General features: G+C 46.0%; 1 protein-coding gene across 1 annotated transcript in view; it reads right to left on the reverse strand.

Annotated features, from left to right (window-relative positions):
- SLC22A3 (solute carrier family 22 member 3) overlaps positions 1-21,295 on the reverse strand; it is a 35,966-nt gene extending 14,671 nt beyond the window's left edge. Inside the window, exons 1-5 of the mRNA XM_030021406.2 lie at positions 20,611-21,295; positions 8,657-8,760; positions 6,536-6,690; positions 3,441-3,606; positions 2,311-2,428 (exon numbers count right to left, since the gene is read on the reverse strand). Coding sequence (XP_029877266.1) covers positions 2,311-2,428; positions 3,441-3,606; positions 6,536-6,690; positions 8,657-8,760; positions 20,611-21,024 — 957 coding nt within the window. The 5' untranslated portion in view covers positions 21,025-21,295. The remainder of the gene's footprint in view (positions 1-2,310; positions 2,429-3,440; positions 3,607-6,535; positions 6,691-8,656; positions 8,761-20,610) is intronic.
- Between the last annotated feature and the right edge of the window lie 1,105 nt (positions 21,296-22,400).

Here is a 22,400-nt window from a genome sequence, read left to right on the forward strand (position 1 = left end):
CTTCCTGGTCGGGTGGCCTGTAGCAGACCCCCCCTGTAATGTCACCTGTCCCTGCCCTCCCTTTAATCCTGACCCATAAGCTCTCGGTTGGCCCCTCATCCATTCCCAGGCGGAGCTCCATGCACTCCAGCTGGTCATTGACATCAATGGATTTACCCTTTTCTCTCTCTCCTTAGTCTTTTCAGTTTGTTTCCCTCCCACCAGTTTCAGTCTGCAGTCCTCCAGCTGCATAAGATGCTACTCCAACGTGACTAGCAAAGCTCATTCTGCGTTGTGGGACAGCTGAGGGCAATTTCCTGACCTTGGCTGGTATCACAGAGATGCCTTGGCTTCCATCGGAAAAATGGTTCACTAATTGCTGGCCTAGCTTGTTATTGCTCATCAAAACTCCTTCTGTCATGTTGCTTCACTAATGTACAACAGTCTCATCCGGTACATCCCATTTCTTGGCCAAGGAAGTTATATATAACTTTCTTCCCCTGACAACCCTCCCTCCCCATCATTAACCTTTGTGTGCTCCCCTGAGCAACATAACATTCATAGAAATGCCATTATAGCAATGTTATGGCACTTGAACAAGTTGCTTATGAATAAAGCAGCTGGCTGTGGAAATGTATGTTTCAGCATACTCATCTCTGCTGATAGGTCTAGTTTTGACTTTACAAAATCATTAGTCCAGAGTCATATATCCTAAGAGGCATAGCATAAGTTAGGGCCCAGCTTCTCTGTGGAACCTGTTGTGTGAACTTTACCTGGCCAGAACTGTCATTAACATATACTTAATGAAGTGGAAAGATAATGGAATACTGGTATAAATGAACTGGCCATTTCTATATTTCTTCTGTTGCCACATACCTCTTCCTGTGTGCACTTTATGCGTCTGTATTTATAGCAGGAATGATCCTGAATAAGCAGAGCTGCTTAGGCTGGCTAGGTGACTTATGGAGCCTGTTTCTCACCAGGTAAATAAAATCCTATGGATTTGGGAACAGCTATCTGATGTTTCAGAAGAGTGCCAATAATTACTGATTGGGTTTCATCCAGAATTATACTCTAGGATTCTAGTGAAGCAACCCCACTTTTTTGGATAAGCTGGGCTAAATTCTCAGGTTCTCCCTTGCTCAAGAAGAGCAATGAGAAAGACCTAGGTAAGATAACAAGCTGTGAGAACCCAGGTTGCCAACTACCTTTTACAAAGCACACACATCATGATGTTCGTTCCTGACAGAATGGGACACATCAGTCTTCTCCAAACACTGCCATCCCAAAGTCTTTGCCTTTAGTCTCAGTGAAAAGTTAAAGTCACACGTCATAATTTTGTATATGTATAAAAATGGATGTATATGCATATGCATGTATGCAGGCATAAAGGATACTACTGTGTACTGATAGATGGACATTTTATGTAGGTCTTTTCTTTTCAATAAGAAAATCACAATTTCTTTATGAAATACTTGTAGTGTATTCAGTATGTCACCTCCAGGCTGCTGTGTGCTAACAATTTGCGGCTGTTTTCCTTAGTTCAAATAACGATTTCTAACATGACTATTGCTGGCATTTAAGCTCTAGACCTAGCTTGTTACAGGACAGGAACCTTGTTCACATCTGTTGTCGTCACTGAACCATAGGGCCAATGCCACAGTAAATATGGTCTGAGAGCCAGGCATTGCTACCCAACGCTGAACAAGGCAAACGCTGCAATGACACGACAGTGTAATTTGAAATGCATCAGTCCTTTCAGTTCTGTCAAGACCACTTGTCAAAGGACTGTAATTCTAACATACATGGTCCTATTTTGTAAATAGTGATCTTAGACAGTGCTTCTCCTATTTTGAATTTTGGGGCATATTTTGCCCCTATTGGGATGGAAGCAAATTTTTACTTAAATTCCAATTTTCTACATCATCTTCTCTTTGAGTTATAAAAGGAAGTTCTAGCAAAGAAGCCAGGAAAGTGAATCCTGCTGTCTTCACTCACTTTGTCAGCTAAAATGGCAGCTGCTGTGAAATACCATTGGCCCTCAGGCTAGTTTCTGATGTTTCCCACAAGTTGTTAAAGTAGGAGTGTTGCAAATGAAAGACCTGACTCATTGTTTTGCAAACTTCTTTTTCTCAGCCCATGTCTTTCCAGCCAGTTCCCTTTTACCCTCTTGCAATTAACAAAGTAGGTATGGGACTGACAGTCTTGTTCGGGTGTGACACTTCGAGAGTGTTGCCCACCACATAAAGAGAATGCATTTTAACACAACTGAACCTGCAGAAGATTAAGAAAGTTTAGAAAAAAAGATTTAGTTCAAACAGATGACAATACCTCTGAGTAATGTGGTGAGAGATATTTCCCATTGTGTTTTGCAATGCTGTGCATGATTTTTAAGGCCTTCTCTCCCTTTTTGCGTGTCAGGAGCCAACGTGGAGATTCAGGAACCACCCTGTTAAGAACACAGAAGTGATAAATAGGGAGGTTGCCCTTCAACATCATAAGTAAACCAAAGTGCTTCGCCTTTTGTCTGTGTTAATACACAGCACACCGATTTTTCAGTCTTTGGGATACAGAAACTCTTTTGTGGACTGCTTTTCCAGGCAGTCTCCTGTAAAATATCTGATCCTTGTGAGCAAGAAAGAAGAAAATAGACTGTATCAATACTCTATAAAGCTGAAAGAAATCTAACTATTATATTTGCACAATTGATGTCCAAAGTATGATAACCAACAAGCAAACAAGGTGCCCGTAGAACAGCAAGGAACAATGAAAGTCAATACTAACCACACATAGTACCAAGTACAGGCAGATGAGGAAACTTCTAGCTATATCGTTGTAAGATAGACACACACACACACTCAAATGTATACATATTTTATAAACTGAACACAAAGCAATACTACCGATCGGTGTTTCAGTTTCTGCTAGCCTAGGGTTAAGGCAATGTTTAAGGAAACGATGTGCAGGAAGAGGGTATGTGGATGAGTTTCTTTGGATCCAGCCCACAGGATGGCTGCACTCCATTGGGACAGATGTTCACCATGGCATAGTGCTCTGCTTTCTCATTAGCTGTACTGCCCAACTCATGGGACCTGTAGGGCAAGTTCAGGCTTGAACTGAGTACATAATTAGAGGTAAAGGTGGGGTGCCATGGCTGATGGGAAAAGCAGACTTTGGTCAAGCTAACCGGATAAGCAGCCCTGGGCTAAGCAGCCGCAGAGCAGGGTTTTGTGGAGGGCCAGCTGTGGCTGAGGAAAGAGGCAAACCTTGGGCAGAAAAAGGAAAGTAATGCATGTCTGCGATTCACAAAAAAGAATTTAAAATGCCAAAATCAACAATATGCAGGTATCCTCTTCCTCACTACAACATCTTGCACACTGGAGACTTGGGACCACAGCAGGAGTCTCAAGGTGCCTGAATAGCAATAGCAATAACGACAAGAGCAACGACTGCAACGTTACCAGTAGTAGAGCAGGAAGAGGAAGTTTGGCAGTGAAATGGCCAGCTGGATGCCCTGCCAGGTGGGAACCAAGTATGCAATTCCAGGGAGAATCATAATTCCCAGGGTGAAGAATATCTGAATCACGATCCCAACAATCCGCTGGTCAGAACCAACAATCTCCGTCACTGAGCAGAGAAAGCCAAAATAAACAACACAGAAACAAACGTAACTCCAAAGAAAAATATTAGTGGTGGAACATAAGGAAGGAGAGCACTATAACAGGTCACAAGTCTGTCTAGCCCAGCGTCTTGCCTTCAGCAGTGTAAGCATGTCATTGAGACTGCCCAGGGCAAGCACGGGTGACATCTCCTCATCAATTCACCGACTGTTCTTCAGCTAGAGGGGTTTCTGACAGTATGTTTGCTAATGAATTAAATAGGACCAGAACAGGGGTTTGAGACTGCATCATGATCATGCTTAGTAGCAAATTGTTAGCACTCTCCCTGGCACAGTTTTGGCCCATGCCCCAGACTAGAAGATGCTCCGGGCAGGTAATATGGACAAGGCATCTGTGGGTAAAAGAGTTGAGCCATACCACGCTAGTTGCTCTGAGGGCTAAGGTATGGTCCACAGTTTGTTTTATTTACTAGAACAAACATAGACTTTGCTGGGGTTTTTTTAATCATTTGGTGGATTTTTTAATTTTGTGAATGTGTCTAATCGCTTCTGAAACCCATGTAATCCTAAATTTCAGGCAATATCCCATGGCTGTGAGCTCCATGGTTGATATGAGCAGTGAATCAAGAAGTGCCTCTTGTTTGCTTCAAAACTGTCACCACTACCTAGCCTTCAGAGTAAAAGCAGAGGGTTTTACCTTGGTTTATAATACATGGAAAACACTTTTTTTTAATTATTATTTTACTAAAGGAGAAACAATTTTACAAGTAACAGTGATTCATTTCAGCTGGCAATGCAGAAAAATATGACACCATTACTATATTTATTGACTATTCATCACATCTGCATGGCTCAGGGGCAACTCTACTGCCTAAAGGTAGCTGCTCAGCACCGGCCCGGGAGGAGCTGGGTTGTATGTAAGAGCAAAGAGAGGTTCTTGGGGCAGCCTGTTGTGGTTCTGAAGCACAGATCAGTACCTTGGGAGATGGGCAATCATCATCCTGGTGCAACCAAACTAATGATCTGTACAGGCCTCTTAAAAAATGCTGGGTTGGTAAATACTCTGGGTGATCCTGGGACATAAGAGTAGATCCCTGAAGGAATCTAGATGGAATAACTCTCTCCAAGAATTAAGCACCTTGCTTAGGGCTGTGGTAATACATTGTCCCTCAGGATGCTGTATCTCTGAACCTTTCCCTAAAGTCAGGCAGTCTGATCTGAGCATTGCAAAACATTCCTTTCTGTTAAAACTTGGCCATTTTAAGGAAGCCATGGGTCTGTCATAAAACATTTTGCTGGTTAGAGCACTTGCCAAACTTTTAGGATAAGATCTCGGTTTCAAATTAGGCCATGTGCTTAGAAGTGAGGGGAAAAGCAGCTTCTGGCCCTTTCACTGGATCTTGGACCTGAGTTGCTCAGCAGTGTAACTTTGCCCAGAAAACTGAGGTGCTTCTGGGCTTTAGATGCTGAGAGGGCTAGACAGGTATGTTTGTGCATACATCACTGCAGCGTTCCCAGGTCTCACTGTAACTGTTTACATCTGGTTGCAATTCTGCTCTCACTCATCTAAATTCCACTAGGAATTTTAAAAAATTGTCACAGGCCTCACAGACTACAGTGATGGTACAAGTTTTTGCACTATATAATGATGCTATCACTGTGTTTTGGATTATCACAGTAGATTACTGAATGGTTGATTTTCTTTTTAAGCAAATCTGATGTCTCATCTCTAGTAGGATGCTTTCCTCAATGTCTTGCTATTTCATGCTCTAGAGAGGAGTTTCCCTTTCTGAACCCGGCAGTCATTCAAGATGCCACAACGATACCCTTTTCTCATGAAAAGTCAGCTTGCTATGCGAGGAGCTTCATCGCTGGGCCATGACTATAGCCTATGAAAGAGTCTGGATCCCTGCTGTTTTGATGCTATTTATAAAAAAGCTTCCCTTCCTTTTCCCTTTTCAGGAAATAATAATCCTAACATGGACCCTGGTGTCCAGCCTAGCACTAAGCAAATTCTCCCAGCTAAAGAATGAAGAGCAGTCATCCAAGTGTCTGTTCTCCCAGTGAGGAAAAGCAGTTAACTCCTCTGAGCATCTGTGGAAGATGTTCAGAATCTGCCAAAATTAACCATGTCCCTCTTTGTGTATCCGGTTTATTCGGGGCTTGCTCTGTAGATTTTGATCACCTTGGTGATCTTCTATGTAATAAGAAAACCTTTATATATACACATTCTAATAATCCACTTCTTAATTATTTATGTTAATCCCTCCCCATTGGAGTCCATACATTAGACAGCCACAAAAGTTCTCAAATAACATCAACAGAAAGTGTTGGCTTGCTACTGATATTGCCTATGGCCAGCTGCTCACAGGCGTATTGAAGTTCCACAGTGCTGGGTACAAAAGGAGAGCTTGGACAGTTCTGAAGGAACTGTTAGTCTGCCCTTGTGCACTTCTTCCTCACTCTTCTCCATGGGATCCTATGAGGTCAGGCAGGCACATACACTGCTGCTCATTTCCATCCTATATCAGTACTGAATAACAGAAAGAGTTTGCACTTGCTGCCATTCTCAGAGGCCACCTCTGTACCAGTAAATTAACAGACATTGCCAGGTAAGGAAACACTATACTGTTTAGTTGCTAGAAAGGTCCTTAGCATGGTCTGGACAAAGGCCAGTGACTTCTTCCCCAAACATTCAGTTCAGGCATGAGCCCAGACCATGGATGCCAAGCTAAAATTTGCATGCAGGCACCTTGTCTTGGAGGACAAATGCATTAACTAGGATGGACTTGGGTTATTCATTGTCTGCTGACCTCAGGGCCAGTGCTTTATTCCCAAGAAAAAAATATTAACAAGAGCAGATGTAGCCAGACTCCTTGTCCTCCAAAAATCCCTCACTTTTCCTAACCGGAAAAGAAAGAAGATAACAGCTCTCACCAATCACGTAGCATGTCATCCAGGTTCCCTTGCCAAACACGCCTTGGAGAAAACGGAAGATCAAAAATACAGTAAAGTTTGGTGCGAATGCCACTATGATACCACATATCCCAACCCCGAGACAGGAGAGCAAGTAGATGAGGATTCTGCCATATCTGTTGAAAAAGGAAAAGAAAGTGAAAATCATGAAAAGACACAAAGAATTTTTTTTTTTCTGGCATCTCATTTTAATGCTAGATCTGGAAGTGTCTTTTTGAGACTGGCCTTGTTCTGAAGAGAGGCTGCCTGAAACTTTTTATTGTTGGCCCTTGGGATATGGGACTCTTTTCCCTGTGGCAGTTATCATTGCCTTTATGTCACTAATTTTAAAACTGGTGATGTCTGCACCAGGCCCCCTTTTATTTTAGAAAACAATTTGTATCTAAACTGTGGCCCATATGTTAAAGTTCAGATTTTTGATCCAGTTGAAATAAGGGCAACTTTGTTTGTGGATTTCTGTTTTCACAAATTAGTTTCCTAATAGTAATTACAGCCAGCTCTGTGAAAGTAAGTAATTTCTTCTTCAATTACTTTATGTGATTTTCCAGTGTTTTGTTTAGGTTTAGACGGTTTGTTTTCAAAGTCTGCCTAACATATTCATGAGTCTCATTTTCCACCAAAAAACATCATTATTAATAGGTGTCCCTGAGGTAAGCCATAATTCCAAAAAAACTGCCAACAAAACTTCCCTGTGGTTTCATGGCAACTGTGTCCTTGGAACACAACTAGAATTTCCATTTTGATCTCTTCTCCATTGTTATTGTTGCTGTTTTAAGAAGAAGAAACTTTGAGTAGTGATGTAGCTGTTTATCTTACCAAAAAGTATTTGAGAGAATATTTGTTTTTTCATTTTGTTCAAAAGGTTTCATGAGAAGAATTTATACAGGACAAAAATCAGGGTATTTTCAACCTGGTCCATTCTTTTGAGTGCTGTCAAGGAGACAGAAGTCTAATGGTCTGGCTGTAGCACATCCCCCCAGTGTAACCAATGTACAACATTCATAGTTGTACAGTAGTTACATTATCCTTAAAACATAAGTACTCCTAGACATATTATTTTATTTTAATAATTAGCTGTAATATCTCTACTCTTACACAGTCTTCAGGTGCTAGTAGGCTGCCCAGCCAGACACTGAGCAGAGATATCTTAAGTTAGCCAGTGCCATGGAATCTTTTCTGCCTTATTTTTTCCCTTATTACTATATCCCTTGGAAAGATGAGGTTTTCCTTGAAAGTACTTTTGTTTGCTAGTTCAAAATTTGTTATCTGAGATGACATTCCAGATAATTCTGTATTTCTGCCTACAAAGAAATCGTACTTCAAGTTATTATTACTATTATTACAGATATCAAAGAAAAATAAAACAGGCAGAAAGACAGAATTTTATGAACTGAAGAAATATGCTAATATGCTCTGCCATTGAAAGCATCAGGGGTGCTCTCAGCCAATGCATAGGTTGACTACTGTTAATTATCAGCACAAAGCACAAACCAGGCTCCCTCCTTCGAGAGCGAGGTAGACCTTACAGGAGCTCCCGGCTCTGGGGCTGCTCAAGCCTGAGTATCACCCGCATCTTTTCCTTGGTATTCATCCAGCTCTAACAGAGTTGAGGACCAGCTGGAGGGAGCTCTGACCTCGGTGGTAAGTGTATGAGTCCAGCCTGTGAATGGAGAGAGTTACCATACTGAGTCCCTTCCTTCTTTCCTCAAGTAGCTGCTTTCTTCATCAGTGGTGCCTATTAAACATACCCCAGTAAACACCAGTCCAGAAAACTCCTCTGAATGCTTCCTTTTCATTTCTGTGTACTTCTGCCCTTCCTGGGTCCAGATGTGTACAGAAAACATCGGAAACCACAACAAAAGCTCTTTTCATGGCATTGTAAAGTCCAAACAGGATCAGTAAGTATGATCGTGTGAAGTTTCCAGCCCAAAAGGAAATGAAGATTACATTGGCTGGGTTTTGTCAACCCAGGCAGGGGATGTTTATCCGAAGTGAATTAAACCTCTGAAGTGTTGATGCATGCATACTGCATGCATATTTCACCTCTGAACAAAACAAAGGACAGCAGCATTTATACAGTACCTGTCTGCAGCGTAGCCCAGGGTGAACGCGCCAGCCAGAAACCCCAGATTGAGGACAGCCTGTGAGAGATCCAGCATCCAGGCATTGCCACACACGAGGTTATACTGTGGGAATAAGGGAGAGGCATAAACACCCCAGGTGGGTCACTCATCATCCTCAGGTCAAAACATTATAGAAACTGCATAGAGCTGGATGGGAAGGGGAAGGGAAAAGAGAAGAGGAAGGGAAAGGGGAAATTCAAATGTGCTTGTTCAACGCCAAGCACCAGTGGGCCAGGGAAGTGCAACCATAGCAAGCACTCTTCAAGCTATCGTGAAGATAGGGGGAAAGCTCCTCCTTGCCAAAAGGATGCTGTGTTTCATACATCAGTTGTCCGGATATGGAAAGCAAATCGGTCTTTTGCAAACCAAATGCAATGCCGTTAAATATGCTGCCAAGGCAAAGCCATGACTTTGTTTAGTGTAGAGTAAGGGTGCACAGCTACAGCCAATGAAAACATCAGTTTATAGAAATGGTTCAATTATTTTTCTTAGTGCCTTCTAGATAAAAGCAAAAACATGTTGTCTCTGAGGAAACTGAAAACAGATCTCAGATCAACTTCTGACACACTGAATATGTATTTTCTTGGTGTAGCTTTCCCAGACTTTTCTACTCCTTATGCTGCAGTAGCCATAACTCCCTAACACAATGTTACATTGGTGCATATCTGAAGAATTCATTAACAGGGATGGGGATGGGCAGGGGTGAAGGGAAGAGGGAAGTGGGGGAGAGAAAGGAATTCAAAGAAACTAGGAATTAACACTAAAATGAAACCAAAAATAGTTATCCAGACAGCATGTCATTGGAAATTACTTTAGAGGTTCTTTGAGCATAAAGAAATACCAACTGCTGCCTGCCAAGTTCTGCAAGACCTTATGGGAGTCAGAAGGTTTCGATCCATAGTTGGGGTAACCTTAGGAACAATGCGACTTCAGGACCAAGGGAAGTCACAGACAACAGCAGCTGCTGCCATTTACCTGAGAGAGACCCTTTTGCTTTCAGGCATGAGCTATAAGAAATGTTTTCATTGCTAACAAGGTGCTGGTTGTTGAAGCACACACAGCTTTGTCTCATTTGTGCTCACCAGCATACGTACCACAATACCAGTGCTCAACCACTGTGCTTGGACAAAGTGGCCACAGGGGTGTTTAGAGAGAAGATTAAAAGCCTCTTCTGCCACTCACAATTCTCCAGACTCTGAAATTTAGTGCTGTGAGCCTGAGCTCTGTCTTAGCCCATTTGCCTGCTGTAACTCCCAGCAAGTATTACCTCGGGCTGGGATTTCAGACGTGCTTACACCTGAGACACAGCAGGCACCCAGACTTAAGATTTCACTGAGCTTGAATCTGGACCCTTAAATTTTTATTTATGTACCTACATAAGAAACAGTTTCTTTTAATATTCTGAACTCCACACAGGTGCCATTCACACTCATTTCTACAGGCTATTCTTCACTTTTTAAAATGAAACTCCTCAGTTTTGGTTCCAAATGTACTATTAGCACTGTCACTGACAGTAACTACAGCAGAATCATTGTTGTTAGTTATGATGATTTTACCAGAAGTCCAGGATTTGGGTTTGTTTGTGGCTTTTTTTTTTCTTGAAGCCACAGGTCTGGAAATTTTGTGACTGAGAACTGCAGTTTCCAGCCCTCACAACTGTGAAGAAAAACTTGGCTAGTAACTTCATAGGTCCCCAACCCGATAGATATCCCACCTCCACTGACTTTAAACAAACTCATGGTTTTGATGTCAACACGGTGACTCTGCGGAGCCAAGCCAGGCCATCAGCACCTGGCTTCCACTTCTGTAAATCTTGAGCAGGAGCTGCAGAAACCTCAGCTTCCTCCGAGAGGAGTAAAACCTGCTCTCTGCTGTCATATTCAAGGGCTATCGCAATGCTTTCCTAAAATAGCCTGAACATGGAGCAGCGCTTTCAAACTTCAAACACTGCTTAATCTCTTGCTTCTTGAAACTATGACAACCCTGACAAATAGTATAAAAAGTTGCAGCTTTAGAAAGGAGAGTTTTTTCGTGAGAATGACCATTAAAAGAAGATTTTAGAAGGCAATGCAATTGACTGCACTGACGGCACCGGCTGGGGCTCTCAGAGGAGCATCTGAAGCCACCTGTACAGGGCAATACAGCTTACCAGAGAGCTAAAGACTAGCTATGAGAAAATACTGTCTTCAAAAGTGCGCTGCTGAAGCATAACAAAAAGAAATAATCACATGAAGAGATAGGCAGAGAGGGCAAGCAGGAAAAGCAGCTTCACATGGGCTCAGGGAAACCGCTCGGACTTAGCCAGAGCTGTACTCAGCTAGACACCTCACAGGACACGCGTCTGGTGCGGGTCCCCCAGCCAGGCCTGTGCTGGACACCCTGGCACTGCCACGTATGCACCAACGGGACCGTCTGGGCAGCTGCTGCACTTGTTATATTCGCGAAGAGGTATATACGTTGCCTGGTCGGTGGGTCACCGGCACGGCTCCTCTGGCCGGCTTGGCCTGCATTTCAGGCCCAGGTGTTACGTTCAGGTGCTGAACGTGGCTGCTCAGCTGCGCTGTCGCACCGCGCAGCCACAGCTCTCCCGCGACCTCGGAGCGCAGCGCGGGTCTTTGCCTCTCCTTGCCCGTCTCTCCACACAGCTGCACTCTTCCCTGCGGGTTTTTGGTCAGAGCAGTGGCAGCAGGAGAGACCCCGCGCTCTGCTGGGGGGGTGACGGCTCTAGGGAGAGCTCAGAGCCCGATGCCACAGGCTGTTTTACAAAATGCTCCGTTATTTCATGCCGTTTCCTACCGGTGGTGCTGGCTGTGGTGCGCTGGCTTTTCCTAGCCATTTACAGCGACGGAGTGTGACAGAGGCCAGCCTCAACCTGCGCCTGTGCTCCAGCTCTGAACGCTGTTTAACACGAACCTTCGCACCATTATTTTCTGCTTCCAGCGGACGCTTGTGGAGTGACCCTGGGAGCACCGTTCCCCAAGAGGAACCCTCACACCTCCCTCCTAGCAGTCCCCAGGAATAACAGAGAGGTCTGAGCCCACGGTCTACAGGGTGAGTCAGCTCCCTGTTGAAGGTTAAGGTCACTCAGCACCTCACAAGCAGCTTGGCCCCTTGACAGATCAAAACCTTGGAGAGAAATATCAGGCTGATTGATAGATCAGCAGGGAGGGCTTCTTACAGGACCAGGTTTAAGAGCCCTGCACAGAATTGCCCGTCAGAGAGCAAAACGTCCTCCGACACTTGCGATTGCTACTGAAGAAGACGGTCATGAGAGAGGACTCCCCCTCATAAGCCAAAACAGCCAAGGAGAGAATGGGAGAGTAAGTGCATTATCGTCTCTCCAGAATCATCAATAAATTAGCGTGAGAACAAAACTGAAAAGTGCATGTAATAACAAAACCTTTAGAGCAATGTCAAAATGAGACGATGCTTACACGGACATAAAATCCATAAGTAAAAACATTGTAGATCACTTAAAATCTGCTTGCCCCGATTTCAGTTGTCGATTTCAGAGACCAAGGCCCAGATTTCTAACACCTATAAGGTGCATCGGGATTACAGCTCTCCCTGAGGGGAGAAATATTCTGGGAAATAGGAAAACACAGAAAAATTCTAAGAAACTATGAGCTCTTTCTGAAGAGATTAGTGACAATACGCTAACTGTACTCTCCTAAATTAGTCTTCCGCTTTGTTATTTTCTATGTATGTAAATAACTTCTGGTACAGATAAGCATTCTCAGACCTTTTCTGTTTGCTTGAGTAGCACCTAGCATTTAAGTCATCACCCTGCTAATGTCTTGCTTTTCGTTTGCAAACATAACCTTTAGAGGGGAATGTAACCTTTAAAAGAGAATTCCACACCCTGCAGAGATCTTTTTTTGATCCAAGCTGCCTGTCAGACCCACATCACCCCTTCAGCTGTGACCTGGTCTGATTGTGCCTGATAGTTATCCCCATTTGCATCACTTGGAGGAAGAGCATCTTCGTCTGTTTACCCAGGATTTCGGCCTGTCTGCAGTTAGCCAGTAGTCCTCCTATATGACACTCCTCCAAAACATCTCCCATGTCCCTTACTAGCAGCTTTCACAAAAGGGAGCAGAGTGGTGCCTCCTCTCTCTTTCTGAATGGTCATATGCCCGTCCATGCATGGGCTGATGTATACACTCCTACCACACAGGCTGCTCCTATGCCCAGGCAGATGCAGTCCACATTGCAAGGGGCTCACTGACCAGGAGCACTTCCATGCTAATATCCAGTGTCATCGAGGAGCAGAAGAGCTGTCCCTGTTAGTAACCATCTCCCACTGTGAGTAATAGGAGATCCCATTCCCTGAAAGTGCACGTTCTTCTCATGACATACCAAAAAAACCCCAGCATATGGTCTTTAAATGTCACAGACTACCCTCCCGTGATCAAACTTGGTTTCCAAAATTGGTAACATTGAGAATCAAAACCTCTAGGGCTCTCTATCTGTCTAGACCACAGCTGCCTGACTTTGGTTTTCTTTGTTTTCTTCCTGAATGTTCCAATTTGGCACCTCCAGGGAAGAAGAGCTATAGCTCACACCAATTGCAAATAAGCTGTAGAAGAGATGTGAGACCAGTGGCTCATTGCTGAGCATCACACAGCCCTCAGCAAGCCGGCACCCAGCTGAGGTTTCCCTCCAGAATAATCACCTCTACAGCTGCAATAGCACACCCCTGCTCCTTTTGCAAAATTTGGGACACATTTTGGACAAACAGATGCTGGGGTGAGCAGGGCTTACTGCCCAGTCCTCCCTATGCGTTTGTCGGTGTCTCTGTTCACAGTGTCCTCATTGTGCATGTTTATGCCGTGAAGTAAACATTTCTGCTTTCACTTGAATAAGCTCACCCAGGATAACAGAGCAGAAAGGGAATGTCACCACGTCCTGTTTTCAGTGCCTTTTCCTCCACAGACTTGAAATTTAATTGCTAAAACATTTACTGCAGTGGGGGGCGGGGCAGGAAGGATGTGGAAAAGGAAAGGAAAGCCTTAGGTTTTTTTGCCCCTGATCTTAAGCCTATTTGTTGACCTGTATAGCTCTGGCTACACCTAAACCTGTTAAAGCCTAGCTAGCCAGCTCCTCATTTCAATCAAGCGGGTGAGCTAGCTCAGCTGGCCAGATCCAGCTAAGGGCATGTCCTCTTCCTCGGCCTTGCCATGCTCCCTGCTAAGCCCCCCACTGCACAAGTGCATGCACCCAGCACAACCCCGCACCTCGTCTCTGCATTCAGTGCTGCACTCGCCTGCACAATTTCTGTCCTCTCTATGACAAAAAGCAATGTATGCCTGGACACAGCCTCCTTCCATTTAGGGAGTTGGCTAAAAAAAGTTGTACTGCCCAAAGTGAGAAACAATCCACATCTGCGCTCCCTTCCTCTTAGCCTTGCCGATGAGCTGCCACCCTGAGCAGAAGTGAGGGGTTGCCAACAGAGAGAGGCAGCAGGAGCCAGCTCCTTCAGGACATCCCCTTCTATAGTGTTCTTAACAGAGTGGGGAAAATCAGTCCCTTCCACCCTAAGGGCCTTGCAGTATGGGCAGGCATACACTCCTACCTGGAAATATATCCCTGTGATGACTGTTTTCCCACCCGCTGGAGGCTTGAACATCAACGTGAAATCCCAGTGCAGATTTACAGTAGCAGTGGCGTGGCTGGAAGGAACTATGCTGGTGCATTTTGCTAACCTCTAAAGCAGCAGCAAACTGCCTGAGCGAGATCTCCCTGGGAGAACGAAGAGGTTTTGCACTGGGCCTCCACTGTAGTTCATTAGTGGAGTAATCTCTATAGAAAGAAGTGGGAACTGGCTGAGATGGGAACAGAAGAAATGCTCGTACATGACTAATGACTGGGAAACACGGGGGCTGTGGCAACTGCTCATTTCTTCTTAGCCTTGGCAGAAGGCAAACATTTTCCATTTTAGTTTGACAAGCAGACTAATCGCAAACTTGTAATTCCTGGTACTTGAGGAGCCTTTGTGCACCAAGGAAGTCCCGAAACACTTCAGTACACCTACCCCTGCAGAAATGCATTTCTTTAAATGACAACATGTCATTAAAAGCTCCTCTAAATGCAGCAGCTTTGAGTAGGAGTTTGGAAGCATTTTACTCCCTGTTACAATTAAATTTCAAAATGGTGGATGAGACTCTTTGGTCAATAAAGAGATCTACAGTGATTCCTCAGCCCAATTACAACAGCATATTGGGAGCCCACACACACGTTTTAAGTGGCATTCACACAAGTGGCCAAACAGAGGCTAGTTTACCCTTCCACTCCCAGTGACAAAGGGTTTAGGGCAATATTCATTGTTTAGGGAAACCTGGGGAGATGCAGACTGTTGCTGCATGTTCCTCATTTGTTGCTGGGCAGCTCTTCTCCATCTCTCTTATCCTCTGGGCTGTTAAACTGCTATCTTTCACACATCCTTACTGCAACAAAACACCCTGCAAGCGCATGCAGAGGACAGGGAGAAATTACCTTTTTTTTCTCTTTCTGTCAAAGCTTCTGTCAGAGTGCGAAGGGACTAAGCAAGGACACTGTTCTTCTCCATGTCTTGTTTCAAGCTGAGCACTTAACAGGACAAATGGAGTCAGCCTTTAGCCCGCTCCCAGCACGCTGTGGCTCAAGGCCAGTGGAACGGCTTAGTTCTGAAAGCTTTGGAGGTTTCTCTCCTGTGCATGGCCCAAGGCCCAGCTGGTACCTTTGCATCCCTGCCACTCAGATCACCTGGGCTCATTGAGCCTCCTAGGACAGAAAACCTGTTCTGTCCTCCTTTTTTTCTTATGTCTATCCATGGCCAAAGCAAGAGGGAGGCAGAGAAACTTACCATCTCCTAAAGGGGGGAAAACAGCAGCTATCCTAAAAACAATAAGAAAAACCAAGGCATGAACCCTCAGCCAGTATCAGCTGGTTCGATGGCAGTCACAGAAACGTAGCCCCACTGGTGTAACCTGTGCAAGGAACTGCTCCAGCCCCTCTCATATGGGGAAAGCTTAGTTAGAGCTTCACAAAAAATTCAGCAATTGCTGCTCCCTCTGCTCCTCTGTCTGCCCTTTCTCCCTTTCCCTCCACTACTTATTATTAATCCCACCATGATGGTGGAAATAAGACAGGGTACTGCCATGCCAATGACAATAATCACACTAGATCAACACTTTGAGGGTGAATTGCGTTGTTTATCGCCTTGCAGGAGGACAGCACAAGGACCAGCTGTGCTTTCTCCATCCTGAGCTTGTCTGCCATGTTATCTCCTGCTCTGAGGAACTGTAAAAACTCTGAGACAAACATTATTGCTTTGCTTACAGGTTTCTCTGCAAATGCTGGCTGACTGTTATTTTCTGAGACAGCTGGCAAGCAGAGGAGTAAGAAGATTTATTCCCAGCAGGTGCAATAGGATATGTTCAAATGATCATTTGTCCACCTCAGACCTCACACTTTGGCAACAAATTGTTGCCGGGTCTCAAAGTGACATCATCTACGGCGTGAAGACTCGCTGCAGACAGGGCATATTGGAATCGGTCCCTTCTGCTGAACTCCTGCCAGCAAATAAGCCTGAAATATGCCAGCTGTGCTGTAGCTTCTGATGACCATGTAGACTTCCCTCTTGCTTTCGTCCACCACCACAGGCCATTCAACCTGCAGACGCAATTGTAATTCACGCACATGCCTCTAGGAGTCATCACCGCCAAAAATGTTGGAATAAAATGGCTATCGCTTTGCAAGATATCACCAGCCACCCTTTTGCAGAGTGCTAGACTTTCTCCGCTGAGATGAAAGTACAAAGTGGCAAGCCCCAGCAGTATTAAAGGTCAAGTGACTCAGCCTTCAGCACAGTTTCCTGGGGAAATTAGGTTTATTGACTTCCGTATGTCCCGGGTATGTCCGTCCCTTACAAGGCTCACCCGGCAGGGGTTGGCAGGCAGCACGCATCCTACTTCAAGTGTTACGGAGTGCAGGGGGTGACCTGGGCTCTCTTCCAGACCCCCAGGCCAGAGCATGAGGCTGCAGCCCCCCCACTCCACCACAGTCCCCCCGCACCCCTGCTTTTCCTTCTTCTCCATCTGCTGCGCAGAAGGGCTGTCCTTTCCCGCCCTCCTCCCCTGTGAAAGGTGCTGCTGTCACCAGCCTTCCCTCCCGAGCAGCGCCAGCCACCTGCTACGACCAGCATCATTTCAGATGGCACCAGCTGGCATGAGCCAGGAATGGATTTAGCTCGATAATTACCCCCACAGCCTCCCTCTCCAAGCAAAATCTGAGAAGCCACTGGGTTCCCGTCCCGCCGCTGACGCACGCAGCTGCGTCTTCCAGTGTCACAGGGTGCTGCGCGAGACCTGCTCAATTAAACGGGAGCAGATTGCTCTGGGCCAAGGTCCTCCGCGCAGATCCACCACCTGCGACACCATTGCGTCGGAGGGGTCGCTGCCAAGTTTTACACATAGCGGAGGACTTTGCTGATATCTCGAAACCTTTACATCATCCCAGCTCCAGTTTGCTCAACTCTAACTCAGGCACCACAGTGCTGGGCTGTGTGTGCAGCACCGGTGGACAACTCCGCCTCTGATCTGGATTGCCCTCACAGAAAAGCCTGACCTAAAGCAATGGAGCACAGAGACCCTTAGGCATGTCACTGCAGAAGTAGGGACCTCCTTTCAGAGCCTGCTAGACATCAAAAGAAGATCTTAAAAGGCAATCTTTAGCAGTGCTTTGTTGCCTGTCACTAGACCAAGCTAACTGGCTTTGCCACGTGTTGCTCCTGTGATGATTTCTTAATAAATTTTACTGTTCTCCTCAAATGCTGAAGGAGGAAAGCCCTGGTACATTCTCCCAGCACCCCACTGTACCCCAGCACTGAGACTCAGGAGTCCTGCAGCAGCAGGTGATGCAGCAGGCATCCCAGGTACTGCTTACAAAGCAGTGGGTGCTTTTTATCAGTCCACATTCCTCCTTTTTCCTCTGCTTCCTTCTGCTGATGCTACTGTGAACACCTTCACAGAAGATAGCTAGGATGAGAGTGGCCAGTGAGCAATGTGCTCCAGTCACGCACAAATCAGAGCAACAAAGTCAGGTACTGCAATAGCTTTCATTTCACAACTCCTCATAAATCAGTTCCTCCAGCCATATGATTTAGCTTCTTTAGGGTGCTCAGAACTGATTGCAATAGCCTGTGGATTGGCTGCCAGACCTGCTCTGTGATACGACACCTTTTTCCAGCGAAGGCTTTACATGCCTGCATTTGCCCTCTGCCACGCTGCAAATCTACACCAGATCTGTGCTTGCCATAGGCCTGGAAGAAGTCCTTCAGTATCCTGACTTTTTTCTTTTTTTTTCCCCCTTCTCTCTCTTTCTCCCTGAACATATGTCCTTCAGATTGTCATATAACTAATCCTTTTAACTTTGTCTCCCTGGTCACTTCCACTGTTGATTCAGCCAGACATAAAGTGCCAGAAATCTTAAGATAGTTCAAAGAAACAGAAACATTTCTGCACACATGGACAAAATGAAACATTTACAAGTAGACACATGAGAAAAGACATCTCTGGTGATTAAACAGAGCACAAATCTGCTTAAATTGAGTCATGATTCGTTAGAGCCTCAGCTGAGCGAAAGGAGACTAAACTAAATCAGGGATTTAAATTGTCTTTGCTGGACGTATAACACATTAATAAGATACCAAGCTCCTTTTAATAGCTGAACTCAACGCAACTGAGCCAGGATGTGATGCCACAAGCTTCCTTTTTAGATGAAGAAACCAAGCCTCACGGGATGTGATTTATCCAGCAAATGTTGCAAAACTTGGAACAGGACGCAAATGCCCCAGGTCACAGCCCAGCACCCTCCGGCCGAGGTGCACCCAGCCAGCAAGAGTCCCTCTGGGAGCTGCAGTGACGGTGTTGATGGGACCTGCTGCCCTGGCACAGGGGACAGAGAGTCTCAGCCTGTCGCTCCTTGCAGACTGTTACTGCCTGGTTTTCCTAACGTGCACCTTTGGGAGCACAGGTGGGGAGCGCTTCCCCAAGCATCCCTTCATCCCTCCTCCCTCCCTTGGCCCTGGAGGGTCTCCCCAGGAGAAGAGAGGAAGAAGGTGCAGATGGACGAGGTGTCTGCCAGAGAACATTGAACCTTTCACTCCCATTTATTGCTGCAACACAAACACTGGTTTCCTTTTCTCCTAGTACGCAGTGGCTCAACACTGCTGGAAAATCACAGTGGCTTTGCTAGATACACAAACTGCTGCCATAAACGGACTCTGAGCACAATCTTACGGACACAACTTACATGCTTTCACCAACCGCAAGGCTGATGGAAAAAAAAAAGGAAAAACAGAAGAAAAGGAATCTCTATATTTTTATTTTTAAGCTCTGAGGGGAACGGCTAGCACAGACTGCCCAGGTAAAAGACACCATGACCTAACCCCTTGCCATCCCCTAGCAGAGATACCTCGGAGGCAGCGGCATAACCTTCCCACTATGGTCACCTCCAGCAGTTCGCTCTGGAGCCAGGCTGCAGCTCCCAGGCAGCAATCGTCCTCCTGCCCACCCAGCCCTGGCTGCCCCTGCCAGCACAGTCAGTACTGTGACATACGTCATTCCCAGGGACCAAAGTTTGACACCAGCTCCCTGCATGTCACTTGCGGCCCTCCAAGCAGCCTTGATTTCGGCAACTGCACACAAAAGCCAGTTCTGAACCTTTGCTCTAGGGCCAGGCAGGCGCTCTCATTTATCTTCTCCTGAGCATAGATCCTGGCTAAAGCTGATCAGGTCAGACGCGCTGCTCAGGGCACAAAGCTGCTGCTCCGAAGAGCCTGAAGCCTACAAGCAGATCCAGTGGTCCCAGCCGGATGGGGGAAGGATGGTGAATTGAAAGGTTGGGATAGGCACCCCTTTTCAGTTCGGTGTTTGCTCAGGGCTTTGCCTGCTCTGCCCTGCTCCGTGTTTCGGAGGGCACTGCTCCAGTGCAAGAAGCACCCAGTTAAAAACCACAGCGGGAGGCTCATGAGACAGGCAGAAGCCAGGGCCCATGGCTGTGCTAGCACATTTTGCAGTGCACCTTGACGATTTCCTAGACAACCCCTCTAAGCACACTTCATATTGTTCATCACTGCATGGGTGAGAGTTACTGTCAGGCTGACCTTAAAATGTACACACTCCTAGTGTGCAGAGTGTATGCTGGAGCCAGACCACAGCACATCCATGGCACAATTACAGATTACACAGAGGATCTCCTAGGAAAGCATCTTAAATGGCCTTTTGCAGACTCATTAAAAAGCCACTACATTTGCCAGCGCTTACCACTAGTAGTAATAGTCTGCGGTTCTCTGATGCTGACATTTCAGGAAAAGCTGAATGATAGCTTTGGGCAAAAATCTTTGTTTGCTTTTTCTTTAGTAAGCACAATCATTTCTGCTGACTCCTGTCAGATCTCAGAAGGGCAGTCTGCCACCAATTTTTTTATTACCTGCAGACTTAAATGCTCACTACTGGAAATAGAGAGAACAGATAACATACAGTGATCCAGATCATCAAGTGGTATCAGTCAGCTACACTTGGAGTTTACACCACCAAAGTCGCTGGCCCAAAACTGAGCACCAGAAGCCTCAGCTGCAAGGACTTAACTCTTTATTTTAATCAGACATTCCTCTAGTGACAGAGCAGTCTTTGTGTGGGGTGCTTGGCTTTGGAGACCCACCCTTCAGATCAGCTCACCTTTCCCTAAAAGCTTGACGCTGACACTTGATCGTACTCATTATCCCAATTTGCTTGTGACTCGGAACAAAACAAATGCAGAAAGGAAACCCAGCCACCAAAGCAACAACCCTTGCAGCAGCAGTCCCATTTTGCTGCTGCAATCCCACACCGGGATGGAAGCCGCTGATTAGAGGACGGGGATTTTCCTTACCTCACTGACGATGGAGGAGTGGGGCTGTTCATACACCCAGTTATCATGGCACGGGGTGAGCGGCAGGTTGCCCGCGCTGTGATTGCCGTAGGGGACGAGCAGGCTGGCACAGCTGACGGAGGCGTCCCACGCGATGTCCAGCCTCTCGCACTCCCCGCCGGAGGACCCGTTCCCCAGGCGCAGGGGCAGTACCGTGAAGTTTCGTTCCTCTTCTAGCGTCCAGCCACATCGTTCGCTTAATTCAGCTGCCCCAGGGATCCTGCACCAGTAGTTGTCAGGTGCCTGCCCAAGGAAAACCACGCTGGCGAACAGGAAAGAAAAAGTTACGCCTGTCTGGCAAAGGAGGAAGAAGACCCTCTTTTGAAATCTTCCAAACTCCCCGGCTTCCTTCAAAACCTCATCGAAGGATGGCATTATGTGAGGCGCTCTGTCCACTTGCAGCAGTCCAAGAGATGGCAGAGTTTGCTTTCACACTTGGCAACGACTGCTGGCGCTTCCTATAAATGTGACCGTCTCGCCTCCCCTCGCTCCGCTCTTCTCATGTGCGCGCACACGCGCGCACACACGGAGACACGCGGGTGTGCAACGCCGCCGGTAGCATGAGCGGAGCCAGAACAGGGCAAAGCTGCAGGCAGGCATGCAGACGCGCGCCCAAGCACACACGCGGAGGCTCAGGGCATGTCAAGTGGCGTGGGGCTTACACACAGCCGGGGAGGAGTGCGATTTAAAGTGCACAAACATATTGTAGGAGAGGAGGGGCGTGCATTTCCTATTCATCCCGAATGTTAAACAGATTATGTAATAAACCCGGTTAACTCCTTCAGGGCAGGCGAGCTGCAAATGCCAGCTCCCACCGCGGCTGTGATAAATTAATAGGTGCAAGGATAAAGCAGAGAGTTAAATGGGAGAGAGTGCAGAAGCTGTTGCAAAAAGCAACAGTGAGTGATGCAGCCTCTCTGCTGGATGGCAGGGGCAGGAGGAAAGTTGTTTCAAAGAGAGCTATAAAGTCTTTCCTTCAGCAAATAGAAATGAATACTGCGGCAACGTTTAATTACTTCCCCAAAGCGCTACTTCTCCATCTGTACAGATTTAATTTGCAAGAGTCTTTCCTTTCTGTAGTGTAAATAAAGTGAGGCTCACAAACTGCATCAGTCCAAAACCCCGGATTTTTTTTAAAAGTTGGACCTACCTGTTCAAGAAGGCTTTTATATGATCTTGTTAATTTTAATTTCACAAAGTCTTCCAAATATTTAAAAGAGAAATGACTAGGTTTTGTTCCTCAAAAATGAATAGAAAACAAGTTATTTCACTTTTCTGTGAAAAAAGCTGTTTCTCTGAGTGGGGGGAGAAGGGAAGGGGGAGCCAGGACTGGGGTGCATTTTGTGTGCACATAAGCGCATCATGTGCAGAATTCCCTGAATCAAATCAGACATGCAACGGCAGGCGTTTTGCACTTTGTTCAGGATCATGGGGTCCATGGGCACCCTATTCTTTTGCGAGAAGGAGCACAGGGACAGCACCTATCAAAGATGTCTCCTGTAATCCCTTGTCTCTGGTTACCTACAGCTTTGACCATGGATGCCTATGGTTTTGAAGTGAAGTACGATTTCTAAAACAGATCCAGACGAAGGAAGGCTTTGATTACTATACAGACTATCTGACGCGGACTTTGTAGCAGACGTGAAGACTGATGCTGTGGTGTGAGCTTGGCAAAGATGCGCGTTGCTAGGTATACGTGCTGCTGTGCTTGCATCAGGAGACGCTTTTGAGGGAATTTTTTTTGACTCCTG

This window comes from Aquila chrysaetos, chromosome 8 (assembly GCF_900496995.4).
Source record: "Aquila chrysaetos chrysaetos chromosome 8, bAquChr1.4, whole genome shotgun sequence".
NCBI classification, from domain to species: domain Eukaryota; kingdom Metazoa; phylum Chordata; class Aves; order Accipitriformes; family Accipitridae; genus Aquila; species Aquila chrysaetos.